Consider the following 16,947-nt stretch of genomic DNA (forward strand, 5'->3'; position numbering starts at 1 on the left):
TGATAAGAAAGTTCGCGATTCATTGACTAGAAATGAGTAATTATTAAATATTTCATACCTTATTTCAATTCAAATGAAATTTGATGAAGGCTCTCAAGAATTCTGCTCCGGTCAAGTTGTTATTTGTACATTTTATTTTGGATATGCTGGTACAAATGGTTGCGGGAAACAATGGTATCATTGAAAAGTTGAAGTGTGTTCTTCCTCAAGATAATTGATCTAATAATATCTCTGTAAATTAGTGTTTATCAGTGATTTAAACTTTGAGTAGAAGTTTGTTCTCTTTGGTTTTTAAAACCTGTGTAATAGTGTTTCGTATATCCGCATCGAAAATGAAGATTCGGACGAGATGCTATCCTAAAACAATAATGGACATATTGTCGTTCTGTTTTATATTTCTAATAATACCAGTTATGTATTGGTTCGAGTTATTCGTTGTTTTACCAACAGTGTACGACCCTTGGTCACTTTGGTATACCTTTCATTTTTTGTGTGGAACGACAGTGATGGTCAATGTAACGGGGAACTTAGTCGCAACGATTTTATGCGACACAAGCCTACACGGAAAAGATGAAACTGTAACAGCTACAGAATATTTGTCACTAGGATGGCATATGTGCAAAAATTGTGACATACCTGCTCCCCCAAGATCTTGGCATTGTGATATTTGCGGAACTTGCATCCTTAAAAGAGAACATCATTGTCCTTTCACTGGGTGTTGCATTGGACACTATAACCATAGATTTTATCTAATGTTCATTTTGCATTTATTTATTGCTACCTTGTACGCTACTGTGTTTAACAATACCTTCATTTGGAAGCACTTCAATTGGGGAGTAGTCGCAGTAATGAAGGTGCTTTTTTCTTTTTGGAAGCTCCTTATTACTAGTGATACATTGACCGGTATTTGTAGTAGATTATGTTCATTAACCATACTATTTTGAATTTCAGGTTCTTTTTCCATTGGCGATGCTGGTTTATGGCTTCGATGCATCCCCGTCCTCATTTTATGTCTTTCTGTATATAGTTAACGTGGCTGGTCTGTTCGTCTCTGGAGGACTACTGTACATACATGGAACTATTCTGTTTAGAGGAATTGTAACATATGAAAAAAGGCATAAGTTGTTAGATTACGATTTCGGTGTTAAGCAAAATGTTAAGGAGTTACTTGGTGATAAATGGTTTATAGTTTGGATTTATCCATTTGCTCACTCCAAACTTCCACGAAGTGGTATTGAATGGCAAGCTTTGACATCTTGCGTAGAAGAAAAGGATAAAGACAGGTAAAGATGAAGTTAAGCTATTAGTATATATTGATACATATTGTGTAGTATGTAAAGTAAAAAAGTTTTCTAGACTTGCATAGGGAACAGCATTTGGTTGAAGTGTTTGTGCATATGAGACTTCTGCTTATAGGATAAATTGATATTTTTGTACGTTATGAATATAATTTCATAAAATGGTTTCACCTATACGTGTTCCATCAATGCTTCCATCATTGTGACTGTTTTAATCAATTCATATTTTGGATTGAAGTGAAATATATTGGCAGTCGGTATGCACAGATGCCCCTTATTGGTAAAAAGCCTGCCATGATCAGGTTTTACCTGAGTAATTGAATTAAAGCATTCTTGAAAAGTATCTATTGTGAAGGGTATCATTTTGTTCTTTTTTTTCGTGTATTTAATTGAGGCATCCAACTAACAAGGAAAAAAGGTGTCTGGCAATCAAATATAAGTGTAAAGTTAATATTCATAACACAAAGACGATTACAATAATTTTTCCGTAAAAGTGACTGCAACTACTTGCCATGCACTCGATCTCTAATAATGTAAAATTGGAATTCAAATGCTTTTGAAGACGTTGGATCTCACTACTTCTTAAACTAATTGATTTCTACCATTACCTCTCAAATATACTTTCATGTATCTTCCAGATTTGTGCCAAATCTTACCTATTGATGTTAGATCTTGCCAAGATATTTATTGGTCTTGGTGTATATATATATATATATATATATATATATATATATATATATATATATATATATATATATATATATATATATATATATATATATATATATATATATATATATATATATATATATATATATATATATATATATATATATATATATATATATATATATATATATATATATATATATATATATATATATATATATATATATATATATATATATTAAAATATATATATATATATATATATTTTAATTAGTGAGGGGGGATGTGGTAGTCTAGTGGGTAGAGTGCCAGGCTACTGACCGGAGGCTCCAGGTTTACTTGTCGGTGATGCCTCTGGGCACATGTCAACTTCATCTAAGCTGTATGGGTGTTTTGGGTACCAGATCTTTCTTGGACACCATGGGAGGCTCAGGGAAAGGAACTGGTCACCCCTTTCTGATGCTTGAATTTCATGTGCTATTGGGCTTAGTACTAGGTGACCTCTACTCTTGCCTATCAAACTGATCATAGGATTGATACCTGTGGTTGGGTTTGGTGTAAAAATATATGACGAACTTACTATCTCTATGTTGTGAACATATGCATGTATACTTGCTTAATATATTTAACTCAGTTGCCCTGGTTCTGATTCAGATGATGCAGTGATTTCATTGCATCTGAAAATCTCCCCAGCTATGATCATATTCTTTTCTCTAAAATGTTCATGAGGTTTATAACCCTGTTTCATATTGAAAATTAATCTTTTATTTGTTTCTCTACTGACCTTGGTCCTCAATTTTCTTACATTTCTGAATGTTAATTTTTCTCTTACTTCCCCAATACCTTAACTCCAATGCCCATTTTCATTCAAAATGCTGTTCACAAACATACCTAATTTGTTCCACCTGTTCTAAATAATGATAATAATAGTAACAACTTATAAATATCATTGAGATATACCCATCCAATTCCAATCCAATTTAATCATAATTTGGCCTGGACGGGAGGACGCAGTGCTGTTTATTTTACAACTAGAGAACTAATGCACCTGCTCAATGATGTTTGTCATATATCACATCCAGTCCATACCAGATAAGCTGGCTGAAACTCCACAGTGAGCTGTATTGGTGATTCTAATCAATCTTGGTGAATAAGAAAGGTAATGCTTACTTTGAGGCAAGATGTTTAAAAAAATTGATTCAGATGGGAGAGGGTAAAAGAGGAAGTAATAATGATATTAATGGAAAACCAAAATGTCTCTGCATAGGTTTGAATGCTTTTGGGAATATTGAAATTCCAATTTAATTAGGCAAGAATGGGCCCAGTTAATTACTTTTTAATGTTAAAGTGTGGGGACTTGTGGATTTGCGATGTATCATCATTATATTTTTGAAATTAAAATGTAAAATTAGTATTGTCATGGGATATTGATTAAAATGCAGAGAAACAGTTGATATTCTTGGTCTTGTAAATTGTAAATAATTAAGTCAAATGATGAGTAAAAAAAATTAAAGTGATGATTTCGAAACAAAGAGGGCATGAAAAATTGGCTGTGAGTTGTAAGGTGCCAATCCTATTGCCAGTATTGGTTATTGTGGAAATCTATACCGACATTTCGGTCAACAAGGTGACTATCAACAGGAGTGAGTTTCACCGTGGCAAAGAGAACTGTTACAAAGTAACTGCTCATGGTCAAGTGACAGTTATGATGATTTTATTGCTTTACAACCATGGTACTCTTCTTGGTTAAACTTATCCTGGACTTTACCAGCCAATATGACTTAGACAGAATTAGCATGCATGGGGAATGGTCACATTGATAGGACTTCATGAGCCTCTGCAAGGGATGCACAGGAAAAATCACGTCTAAATGTATTTTTATTCAACTTTTTCATGAAAATATTTTTTTAGGAAATCCAATTTCTGTAAGTTAAAGTATGGTTAATTATTTTAGATATAACCTACAAAAATAGAACATACTCATTAGTTTTGACTATAATAAAAATGACATATATTCAAAGACAGTACCTACAGTTGTGCCGGAAAATTACTATATGAAAATAAAATATACATGGGCTAATAAAAACATATACGAAAACGAGACAGTGTATTTACCTAAAATTGGAAACAACATAATATATAGCATCAATACAGGTGAATGCTTCCAAGTTAATGAACGTTAATGTTGAAAACGTCTTGTGAATAATTCAAGATATCTATAAGGATTTTCTTATTTTGTGTTCAGTAGATGAAGATATTATGGTTTGATTAATGACCATTAGATCGGGGTTCAAATCTGGGTTACTCTAGGCAATTATCCAAATTGTAGTTTTTAGTGTATCTACAAGATTTTCTTGGAAATCACAGATGTCACGGAGAATAAACTGGTTACCCCTCTCTCAATGTGTACATTTTATCTGCCAATATTATAAGGTGAAATCTAGCCTCACCTATTTAACCGACCTTGTTGCTGCAGTGTTTGATGTACGAAGAGGATTTCTGACTATAATTGCCTATGTTTTCCGCGCTGGCCATGAAGTGAGTGGCCAATGCTTGTCCATTCATGTCATTCACTTGCGATCACCCAGTTCAAAATATGAAAAGTTATTAAGCTGATTTTTTCTGTACCATTTGGGAATATTCTGACCAAAGTTAATGGCCTTAAAAGTTAATCATTTGCTGAACTTGGTGTAAAACATTACAATATTAATTAAGCTTAAGGCATTTTAAATAAATACTAGAAATATTAATGCTTCTAACATGTAATAGTTAGGATGAAACAAGGTTAGGGTGCATTATCCTTAACTAATATATGCATCTGTTATTTGTTTTACTCTTATACCAGACATGCATGGATTGAGTTGAAATTTGCTGCAGGTATAAGTGGACACCTTTTTGCAAAGTACTGGTGAAGGTGCATGGTTTTTGGGTTTCATCATATTCATTGTTTTGACTGACAACATCTTTATCACCATTCCAGCTTGCATCTTCAGATTGAAGTTCCACTCTATTGATTTTGGCTGTCCATAAACAGGCAGCTTGATAGTAATGCTTGTATAAAGTCCATGTTTGATTGAATGTCATCAAGCTGCCTCTACGTATGTATGTATGTAGATGCCCATCCTGTGTGATTGTCTATATGTGCATGCATATGCATATATACTACCGTATGCACGCAAACACCTTTTAAAGATAAATATCCAAAAACCTACATGCAGCAGGAAAGCTTTCGCAATGAGCTAAGTACTTCTCACTTGATGGTCCAAAGAAGCCATCTCCAAATGTTGAGCATCTGGATGTTTCAGGGGAACTGTTTCACAAGTTCAGCAATAAAAAGTTCATTCTCTCATGTTGAAGGAAGACTTCAGTTTAAGCCTAATAACTTTAAGATATTTAGTGCCATGGGAGCAGAGTTGTGGCTTCATCTTTTTCTCACCCTTTTTTCCTATCCAATTCCTAACAACGTTTGTCCCAAATACTCATACCTCTCTTAACCCTTGTCTTTCTTTATATTGCATCTGAATCCCAATGTCCATCTACTAACTTGTGCTGTAAAAAATAAGCCAAAGTGCTACCAACATCAAACTGATCCTTCAGGTGTCCATCATCAATGCATTATCCAATAACTGCCTGAGCCCCACAAATGTCTTCCTTTCTGAGCCTTACTTCTTTCATTTCACTCCTTTGTCTCTCCATACTTCAAGAATGTTGGCAATCCTATTTAATCCTTTCTTGTTATAGATATCAACACAAACCAGTGGCTTTCTTTTGGATTTAATATGATTATCTCAAATATTTTTGGTCTCTCCAGGGTGATCTGTTAATACACATTCTAATATTTAATGTCTTCCAGAAATATTGGCTGTGTTATATTGTTTGGTGATATAAGCTCTTATACGATGAAAGAAAATCCTACTTAGTGTGATTTTTAGTAACATGCTGTCAACTTTTGAATTGATTGTCATCAATTAAAAACAAACCAGGTATGGGCAGAACTCAGTAGACAGATTTATCATTTGATATCTAGTATTGGCACTTCATACTTTTAATGGGACCCTATTAGCTCTGGTTTTTCAGGCCACCTTGCACTGAATATAAGTATAGAACTTTCAGTACCTCCAATGGAGACAAGGTGAGGTTGCATATGTCATTGTCGATTTACAGCTACTCTTAAAAACTACCAACTGTCTCACAAATAATGGGATGCCATGTTTCAGATAACAGTGTCAATCTGAAATTCTATGAATTTCAGATTTTGTTACTGAATAGTTTGTTCAAATGCAGATTCTGCCTTTAAAAGAATTGAGGGCAAAAGATTTTAAAGGCACTGCTAAACTTTACTTCTAGAAGCTAATTGTGGTTTTTTGGCTGAAGTTCATCATTCCACATTATCAAGGTAGATATTTGTTCATAGAAGCTCGCATGCTACATAAATGAAAGCAAATAAAGGCATTAAGATTTACAGAATTGAAAGGAGGGCCTCCATTTATGTTAACATTGTCTGGGCACGGTGATATGTCCCTATTGAAGAGACCAAGCTCCAATATTACTTTTAATGAAGTCAGATCCACATGAAATAGCCAACTGCCCTACTTGGCAGTTCTGTAATAGTCTTTTGTGGTCATTTGGTGTTTAAGAACTTCCCTTTAATCATTTTGTTCCCCCAATAGTCTTGAGGTATTCAGAACCATTCATTTTTTAAAAGCTCTTCATCCATGGCAACAAATAGCATTCCTATCGAAGTTGAAGTAATTGCTCTCTCATTGAGGAATGTAAGTTGTGTGTCTTTTTGTTTTGGGTGTTTTCCTGTGGCCTTAGAGAAGGCTTATGTTATCCCAATTCCAAGTAATTGCCCTCTTTCTGAATGTAAATTATAATGTCTTGAAAACTTGACCACTAGGTATGACACAAAGGCACCTATCTGTGTTGTCAAGTTTTTTAAAGATTTTTGAATTACTAGCTCACACATCCATTGCCAGTTACCCTCTGCCCTTCAACGTGCTTAATGACTGCCAGCATGGCTTCAGAACAGGCAGGCCAATGAGTATCCATCTTGCATTTCTGCATCAATCTTTCCTGCCTCCTTTGGATTTCCTCTCTCCTTCCCCACCATGGCAAGTATGTCAGCATTTAATTTCCTTTTTGTCCATGCCACCTTTTCATCCTTCTCCACATCTACATTTGAAAAACCTACTCATATCATCCTGTTTCAATGATTGTTTCCACACTATACAAAATTACACTCCATTTCAAAGTTTCTAAGTGTAATTTCATAATATCCTTACCCAGCATCTCTGTTGTCAATTCCCTCCTGGTGAAAGCTTCTTTGTCTAAAACAATTCCTCTTATGTCCCTGAAACTTTGATCATCTTGGCTCAAGAAACTTCATAGATAGTTAAACTGTTCTGCCTATTTTAGTTTATACCATCCAATTTTACTTTTTAAGTTAGCCATCCTGGAAAACTTCATAACCTATGTTTTGCTTACATTGATTGTCATCCCTTATGTATTGCATTGGTTTTCTAATCCACTCAGAAATTCTTAGATGACTAGCTAACTAAATCTTGATCGTCCACAAACCTAGCTGATTTTATGAATTCCCATCTTACTTTCATTCCTATCTCGGGTTCCTCCTGTGCTTTATTCACCATATCCTTAAAAGGAAAGCATGGTTGGTAATGGACTCCCTCTTCCTAATACTGCCCATTCTGACTCCCCTGCCTATGCTCCCCTGTGCAGTCCGGGATATGAACATGTGCATAAGTCTCCTATCTCTCAAATTAACTCTACTGAAGTTCACAAAGCAAACATCCTGATTGTATCCTATGTTCCTCTCTATTAGTAAGTAATCTCAGTGCTACTATGGCAACATGCTACTCCTCTTTCTAGATCAAAACTGATCATTCCCTGCAATAATTTGTCTTCCTATCCATCCTCTTATTGTTGATCCTGCATTTATTTGCATGTGAAATCTAAATTGTTCTTTATTCTTCCCAGATGGAGTTTCTTTCCATTTTTTGGGATGGAAACTGACATTAATCTAATGAAATTTTTCAGCCAATATCCTTCCCCATAAGGGCTTCAAATTAGTTCTTAAATAATCTTCCACATTTTCTTTACCTTTTAAGAAGTGGATCAGGAATGTTGTCTCTCCAAAATGCCTGATTTGAATTCCTTTGATGCTTTTATCTCGCCAACAAGTCTGCGAGGACCTAAGGTGCCCTGATCTATATCATTTTCTCTTTCCCTGTTGAAGCTTCCTGGCCTAATGTCTTCACCATATAGTTAGTTCCCGTATACATGCCATCTGTCTCTCTTGAATCTTCTATGGTTAAGTAAGTACTTTCCTGGCTTATCTTTGCTTTTCTGCATGGATTTACCCTTCTTACAGCACACAGATTCCACTCTTCTTTTGTAAAAGTTCCATATCCTTGTGTTGCATCTTCCACCGTGCTTCTTCTTTCACTCTGGTTTATTCCTGCCTCAGTTCATTATTTAACTCTTTTATGTATACTCCCTTCTACCTAACTTTTTGTTTGAATTTTTCGATTTTCCTTCTATTGATTATCTTTCTAATCCTCTTCTGTAATTCAGAATTCTGCTATCTTGTCCTATTTCTGTTAAATGTTCCTATAGTTTTGTTTGCAGTTACATTTACCAAGTTACACTTATCGTGCCACATGGCAAGTTGAACTCTCTCCTTAGCCAATTAGGGAACCTTAAGATAGTCCTTTTTGTGCTACACAATATTAAAATATTTCTGTTTTAAAATAAAATGCTGCTCTGAGCACATGCATTATATGAGCTATGGACATGCATTCCAAAGTTTTGCACTCATTTTGTACCACCTTGTGACAAGATGATGTGTGTTCTACCCTTGTATGTACTGCATACCAAAAATTCATCATGTTCTGTTCATTCTCATATGCATTATATGTGATTTATTTTGACCTGTTTTTTAAGATAGTGAAAATATCCGCTGATTTCCTGTTCAGCGAAAAGCAATGCACCATACCATTGCAATAATGATTTTAATCAAGAAATCTTTGTTATTAAATGGCTCATTACAACAGTTGTCAGAAATGCAATTTGCATTACTTGTCAGAACTACCATGACACACTAATATGCTAAATAAAATGCTTGGGGTGTGATTTACCTTAAATTTTAATTATCTTGCCTTTCATCTACAGAGGGACATTGTGCCTTGATAGAAATACATCAGCTATTGAAAAAAGGGTTCAAATCCCTCGTCATGGTTTAGGACACACCCAATCTTGAAATCCAAGTGGTGTGATTTTCTATTAAATGGAAATTTTCGGGAACCAATTTTCAAGTTGATTATAGTGGATACATTCTCTTTCGAAGACATGCTCTGTGTAACTAGTGTCTTTCAAAAAGTTCAGTCAAAGGGCGTCTGAGAATGTTCAGGAATTTCAGTAGTTAATCCATACTTATTTCATTATTTCCAGTTTGGGTTGAATGAATTTGAAGTAAAGTTATGGAAAAATTGTTTTTTTTTTAGAATTTCTTTTAAATGTGTATGCATGCATACACAATATAATATTAAGAACACTTGATATAGTAAATATTTCAAAATTTTAAAAGATATAGTAAATATTTTTGATTTCAGACAAATAATTAGTAGTAAAGAAGGTATATTTTAAGCCAGCACCTTCAATTTGAAGTAAAACTTATTCCATTATATTTGTTCTTTTTTGATGCCATTGTAAATATTTGGTGCAGTTTCTGAGTTTTGAAGGCTGGAAATAATTTTTTGAATCCAAAGGTTTTTTCGAATGGAGTATAGATATGATACTTGGTCTTCAAGAATATGAACCATTTGGTTCTGTGCAATGTGGTTACAGAGAAAAAGAGAGGAAAACTAATGGTGAAGGTTTGAGCATGAGCAAAATGAGGAAGTTGTTTGGGGAAATCCAAAAATATGGAAAAAACATGTGTGGATATATTGAAATTTGGTGGGATATTGATACTTAATATGGAAGGCAGAATGTTAGATAGTGGAGCTTGGATAGATTTATCCTAAATGGACAATACTTGCTCTAACTATTGTTTGCTCTTGTATGTTTTATACTATAATCTGACTCAATTCACTCAATATTGTAATATATAATCGTATATTTGCCAAATGGACTAAGCAGCTAACCATAAAGTCATCTTATTAGACATCATCATGTTATATTGTAATAATAGCTTACAATATTTACTAATTAAATTATTCTCATCGATCACATTCCATTGAATAATTAAATAGTGTCAAAAGGCTAGTTATGGGATGCATTCAACATAAGGCATATTGTTATTTAAGCTCTTAAGCTCCATACCCAATTTAATATAATGCTTAAAGCTACTACAATGTAAATTAATTGGAAATATGCATTTGTATTGACTAGAGCATATTTTTTCAGAGGTGAAGTGAATTTTGTGCACCCTTCCTTAAATTGATGCATATGAAACTTTCCCAGACTGGATAATGTAAGTAAAATCTTTCTTTCATGTACATATTACTGTATAATAGTAATTCCACTCAGATGTCAAGTTATCATGTGCAAAATAGGATTTATGGCTCATTGATATTTAATATTTCTACTACAATCAAAGGAAATTGCACACCAGTCTTAGTGGACCACTTTGATTTATGTTGCTTTATATGATGATTTTTGGTAGTGAAATGATTGACTGCTGTCTATTTCAGGAATGCATTCTGGTTGTTGCAATTCCAAGATTAGAATTTTTGGATTGTTGATTTTCTTTGCCCCAAACCTTTATAACAAACATTTTTTTGTTTTTCTTGACATCTGCAGTGGCATGTGCTGCTCTTTGATGAATAAAGACTGTTATTGGGCCTAGCTAGTCTGGTGTAGTTTTGATTTTAGTTTTTATAGTGAGGAAGCTTATACCTAAATTATTACATATTGCTTTATAAACTAACAAATAGTTGGGGTGGTTGAAGGCTCTGGATTTTGAGGCTTGTTTAGAAGGTACATATTGCTATTGTATCCTGTGGACAAAAAGAAGTCAGCATTCATGAGTGCTGGGTCATGTAATCACCCAACCACTTTATCTAAATTCCCATGTTTGCAAAATCGTAGATATTCTCATAATTATTATTTTGGACCCTGTCTTCTAGGTTTAAATGAGCATAGGGTATAAAAATTGTTCCATGCAATATTATATTTTTCTATCAATACCATCACTCCTATGTAAACTTCAATACCTATTTCTTTTAATATATGGAACTGTTTCAATCTCTCTTTCTGATTGAATTACATTGTCCTGGCATAAAATTTATGTAATGCACATATTGCAAATAATCTGCCCCTAATTTGTCATGCTTTTTTCTTTTCCATTTATTGTTCCTCATCAAATTTTTCCATTTTTATTTCCTTTCATGGAACTCATTTCTATATCCACCTTGGAATTCTTATGTTAAAATACTCTCATCTGGACAGGCTTACCTCCTGCTAGCCATGTCATATTACTGATTTCCAGATGAATGTTTACTTTGATCTTCCTTCGTATGCATAATGATATTTTTTTGGCATTCCTCTCTGGGGTCAAAACTTATGTGTTCATCAATTAAAAGAAAAATGTTAATGAGTTGTTGAATATCCTGGGGTATTAGTCTCTAAATATGAATGTAGAGTTTTAATATGTCATGGTGTAAATTCCCCCTAGCCCACTCTTATTGGCTCTGGTCAAATAATTCAGGTATTGAGGGTAACTTTTTGATTCAGAAAAGATTATTGATGATGGTTGGGTTTACTACATTTTTGTCATCTTCCTTCCCTTGGTATGACCACATGTTTATTATTCACTACAGTGTGCATGTTTGCCAGCATTGAGAGGCATTAGGAATTGGAAGCGAACCATTTACAGGTCCTCAGTCTACCTAAAACTTCTCATTCTGTATGCAAACCCTTGTTCACTTTTTCCGTTATACGTTTATTAATTGAATGAATGCATCTCAAGAATAGTCGGATTTTCAAGTGAAACAGTACACACGAACCTAGACTATTGGTCTATGACGAAAACTATATATGTAACAAATAAAGAATGTCCATCCAATAATTTATTCGTACCTTTGCAATCATTTGGGATAAATAATCCCCCGCTAGAAGTTTGGTCTCGAGGATTCTATGGAACCTAAATTTCTTCCTTCAATTTTCATTAATGGTATACGTGCTTGTAAGTTACGAGAAGCTGAATTATTTAATGCAGGTTGTTTGGAGCGTATAGATTTGCTATACATGTACTCTGATACATACTCTGCCGCAAAATATATCGTTTCGTGAGGGTAAGAGCGGTGTCTTGAGGCTTTTTGTGTCAATGCGTAGGCTAGCGACAAGTAGGGCACGTCGTAAAATACGTGTTTGATACACATTTAGATGGGTTATTGACATTCATGGGCTAACTATGACCACGTGTTTTCATCGTTTTTGCAATCATATGTCCAACGAACTGTGAGGAAAGACTTTCAATACCAATGTTTACTGTCTCATAGTTCCTTCCCGTTTTCACCCCTCCCGACTGGGAGTTTGATGTACAATTGGCATTTTTTGCCTCTTTGTTTTTAAAAACTAAAAGCATATGAGTTTTAAAAAATCGTCCAACTCGTTTTAGAAAGATTTTAATGTCTTCGAAAACTATAAAGCACTATTTTTCCGGAGTTAACTAAGATTTGAGACGTCTCGTTTGTTATGATATTAAATACGTAGATATCCCCTACATGTTTCCTCATATGCGTATTTACTCTCTTACGTAAAGGGTTGGTTAGAGCAAACAAATTTGAATGAAATCTTGGTGATATACCATATTCTTCGTTTACTTTTTTATGAATGCTGCCAGATTTCCGGGATTTGAAATAATTTTTTCGCAGACATTTGGAAATGATTTTTATAAGGAACTCATAATCATCGGGAAATTTAGTGTTTCTCTCCTCGAGTTGGAAAGATTCCTAATTGAAGGTTTCGTAAGTAATGACCCGTTTGACCCCGTAATTGTATGGTGCAGCGCTATTTCCCGGAACAACATTTTGTGGAGAACTTCCTTGAAAATTGAACGCAGAAAATGAGGCTTAAATTGATATGTGCGCTCCCCCCTCGAAGCTGGCGGTTTCTTCCAGCCCTATTACCTCGAGATGTAAGCGCATGATTAGACCCGCTCTAGTCTTGAATTTTCTCGGCGGCCCATCGAACAATAACGGTCGCGATTGACAAGCGTTTTTATCCTTCCCATAAGACACGACCCAGCTGGAAATCTTGACCTAAAACGCTTCGGGGCTCTTGCAATCTCTCTCTCAATAAGCATCAGTGTCGATTAAGAACCGTTTCACCACCCTTCAATCAACGGGCACCGCTGCGGATCGGAGGACATAAAAGGGAAAGTTAAGATCTTATAGCCACCCGCGGGACTTTTTTTCGCCCGCTTGGTGGTCATTTTTCTGCGGTGGGCTCCAGCACCGCATATGGAAAAGCTCCCACCTGAACGGCGTCGGGTGTCTGCCGTCATATCGGCTGTCTGACCATAGGCGGCTGTCATAGAGAATCTGCAATCCCTTCGTCATGGGATTTGCTCCGCCTCTTATTTGACGACGACCAGCCCCCTTTCCACCTTCTCCTCGCCGCCCCTAAGACCCCACTTGCAAACCGCTGGTGGCGGACCAATTTCCCAGCCCTTCGCACCACTTTTCCATTTCGTGCCAGTGGGCTTTTCTCATTTCATTCACTCGTAATGATGGAATTCCTCCTCATTTTCCACCTTTCGTGATGCCGGAGGAAGGAAACCCTTTGTCCTGACCGCACTAGCTCCTCGATTCTCGTGTTGCGGATAGATGGTGACACAGTGAGTTCCGCATAAAAGTTGGAGGGGGTGTCACCAATTTTTCGTGGGAAGGCTTATGCGAAAAATTATGCGTGCCCTTAATAGAGATTTGAAGGTTTTTTTAATGGCAAAGAGTGGGATTTTTTTTACGGCGCCCACCGTGTTTAAGCTTAAGACGTGTACGTAATGTGATTAAGTGTAGGTGAATGGACTGAGTTCCTGTTTCTATTTACCTGCTCGACCACTGTCGTTCCTTCGTCACAGATCATGGCGGCTCCAGGGTACATCAAATGAATGGAGTTCATTTCTGAGTGCACGATGAAGAATTTCACATATTCATTGTTACATTTTATGTGATTAATAATTGGGAAATATAAAAAGCAATAATGAAATATTTTATGAATGTCGAGGAAAATGAATGCCTTTTCAGAAAGGTAGACTTGGAAAGCGGTTAACAATCTTGTATTTTTATCTCCTGAGGCTACTGTATATAAATCCATTTTACAGAGGAATAGTATTTTCGAATTTATTGAATTTCTGTAGGATGCAGTTGATAATTGTGCCCATTTCAGTACTCATAAAGCAAGAAACGGGATTTAAAGGGTACCTAATTTATTAATTTTAAGAAATTAAAGTGATTAAGGAATAATTAACCCCTTTCTTCACCAATGAATCTGTCCATGCCTAAGATCATGTGTAGGGATTAATCATTCGCTCTCCAGCCGATGAATCAGCTACTAGCAATTGAGGCTAGAAAAAAGGGGACAACTTCTTCCCTCGTCAACTCTAATTACGAAAGATGGCAAAGTTCACATCGGTCGTTGAGGTTTTATGCCTTTTGCAACTCGCATATAAGCGTAGAGGAAGAACTCTTGGAAGGAGATGCGGGCCCCGCTATTGCATGTCAGCAGTGCAGGAGGGAAGGAATAGGTCTGTTAGAAGTGGCATACTTATAGTCAAGAGGTGCGATAGCTTTTTTTATAGATAACTTTTGGCTAATTTCCTCATTGCTTTTTAATTTTTTAATATATTTAAATGTAGTTTCAGCGATGGATACCAGAATTTTAGGTTATAACCTGTCTTTTGGCGTATGGGCTTTTAGAAATGTTGTTCAATTCGATTTTTTTTCGTTTTTGCAACCTCTGCTTCCTCCCATTAAGTAATTCCAGTTGTATGCTCGGACTTTAAAAAGACTAAAACAGACAGCCGACCCTTAATTTTCAGAAGTCGTTGTTAGCCACGTATACCCTATAACTTAATGTGGTTTTGTTACATGTTAAAATACTTTTGAGGTAATTACATGTAACCTCTAAATATTTTGGTTACATTTTTGGTTGAGTACATTCGATAAAACCAAATTTGATTTTCATTTGTCTTCTGATTGGATTCTAAGTTGAGGTGATGTTTCGTACCCTATTTTTGAGGGCTTTCTTTTACAGTCGCACAAGGAACATGTTCACTGTTTTTGACATACATTTACAAAAACTCACCTGCTTCTTATTTCGGATATCATCGAAATATCTACTTTTTTTAAATGTATTTTTTCATGAGTTATTAACATTTTTAATTTAATAAAAGACAATTTGAGTATTATGAGTGCGGCTAGAAAGTTTCTCGGAATTACCACTAGGAGTCAGTGCTAGCGCAACGAATTTCTCGCGCAGTAATAGGAAATTTTTTGTGAATAAACACACAACGCGTCAGTGCTCTGGGAAGAGATAGGTGATGCGGACGCGCCTCTCTTGTTCCCGTGTAGTGATTTGCGAAGATGGAAAAAATTGAGATTCAAGCAGTGATTAAATACTTCGTAAAGGAAGGTATGAAAGCAAAGGAAATGCATGCTGGCTTTCAGAACACTCGGGGAGAATCTGCTCCTTCATATTCGACGGTTGCCAAGTGGACGAACGAGTTTGTTTGGTCGGGACAGACTAGATGATGATCCGCGTAGTGGTCAGCAAAAAGGTGCCACTATCCCAGAAATTATTGCAAAAGTGCATGAAATGTTCATGTAGGATCGCCGAAAGTGCGAGTAATAGTTGAAGCTGTAGGGATGTCATATGAAAGGATATATCACATTTTAACAGTGGAATTGGATATGAGAAAATTAATTTAAAAATGGGTGCCACGATTCTTGACCCAGAATCACAAACGCATCAGAAAGGACATCTCCGAACAATGTTTGACCTGTTTTAAGAGCAACCAACGAGATTATCTGTCCCGGTTTGTGACCACAGGTGAAACTTGGGTCCACTACTATACCCCAGAACCAAAAGAGTAGAAAAATGTTGATTCACCACCACCAAAGAAAGGAAAGGTTATACGGTCGGCCGGAAAGATGATGGTTTCAGTTTTCTGGGATGCGGAAGGGATTCTGTTGATAGAATATCTTCCCACTGGTCAAACAATGACTGGATATTGTGATAACCTCCTGAACCTACTACATCCAAAGATACGCGAAAAAAGGTCAGGTTTGGCAATGTAGAAAGGCATATTTCATCAAGACAATGCACGCATACACACAAGCGTCGCTGCCATGGCAAAAATACGTGAAGTAAGATACAAATACCACACCCGCCTTATTCGCCCGATTTAGCTCCTTCAGATTTCCATCTCTTCCCCAAGCTGAAAATGATCCTCGGTGGACGCGGATTCTCTTCAAACAAAGCATTACAGACGAAGTAGACTTGTAAGAAGTGCATGACTTGAGTAATTTCATTATTGTGTATTACAATTAAACGCGACCAAATAATTTAGAAGTTTTGAGGCCCTTATGATGAACGGATCACATAACTGTCGAAGAGGTTCAACGAAGAGTGGAAGAAGAAAGAAATCTAACGAAAACTTTACAAGAAAGAAATACCCTATCGATCCACCTTGCCGCATGAAGACATTCATAGAGGGAAATACCGGAAAAGCGGGAAGATCTGCAGAGTAAGGCCCCGAATAAGAGACGCGGAACAAATTGCAACATAAGTTGAAGGAAAGAAATAAGCAGGACCATATAAATGGATTAGCTGATGGGAGAACTGAGTGGCGACTTGCGTCAATTGTATCCTAGGATTGATGACTGGTGATGATGGCTGTAATGTTTGCCAATACTTTGAAGGGCTATATGACCCACTCTTTCCGCTTCCGTGT

The 16,947-nt window shown here is 35.9% G+C and overlaps 1 protein-coding gene across 2 annotated transcripts in view; it reads left to right on the plus strand.

Moving 5' to 3' along the window:
* The window catches only part of LOC139695093 (probable palmitoyltransferase ZDHHC24), a 55,983-nt gene continuing 39,036 nt past the window's right edge, over positions 1 to 16,947 (plus strand). Inside the window, exons 1-3 of one of the 2 annotated variants that reach the window (XM_071593720.1) lie at positions 1 to 854; positions 952 to 1,283; positions 10,395 to 10,461. In XM_071593720.1, the coding sequence (XP_071449821.1) occupies positions 333 to 854; positions 952 to 1,283; positions 10,395 to 10,431 (891 nt within the window). In that variant the 5' untranslated portion in view covers positions 1 to 332 and the 3' untranslated portion in view covers positions 10,432 to 10,461. The remainder of the gene's footprint in view (positions 855 to 951; positions 1,284 to 10,394; positions 10,462 to 16,947) is intronic. The other variant, XM_071593719.1, reaches the window with a different exon arrangement.

Source organism: Hetaerina americana, unplaced genomic scaffold (genome assembly GCF_022747635.1).
Source record: "Hetaerina americana unplaced genomic scaffold, ioHetAmer1.1.p SCAF_6, whole genome shotgun sequence".
Classification (NCBI taxonomy): domain Eukaryota; kingdom Metazoa; phylum Arthropoda; class Insecta; order Odonata; family Calopterygidae; genus Hetaerina; species Hetaerina americana.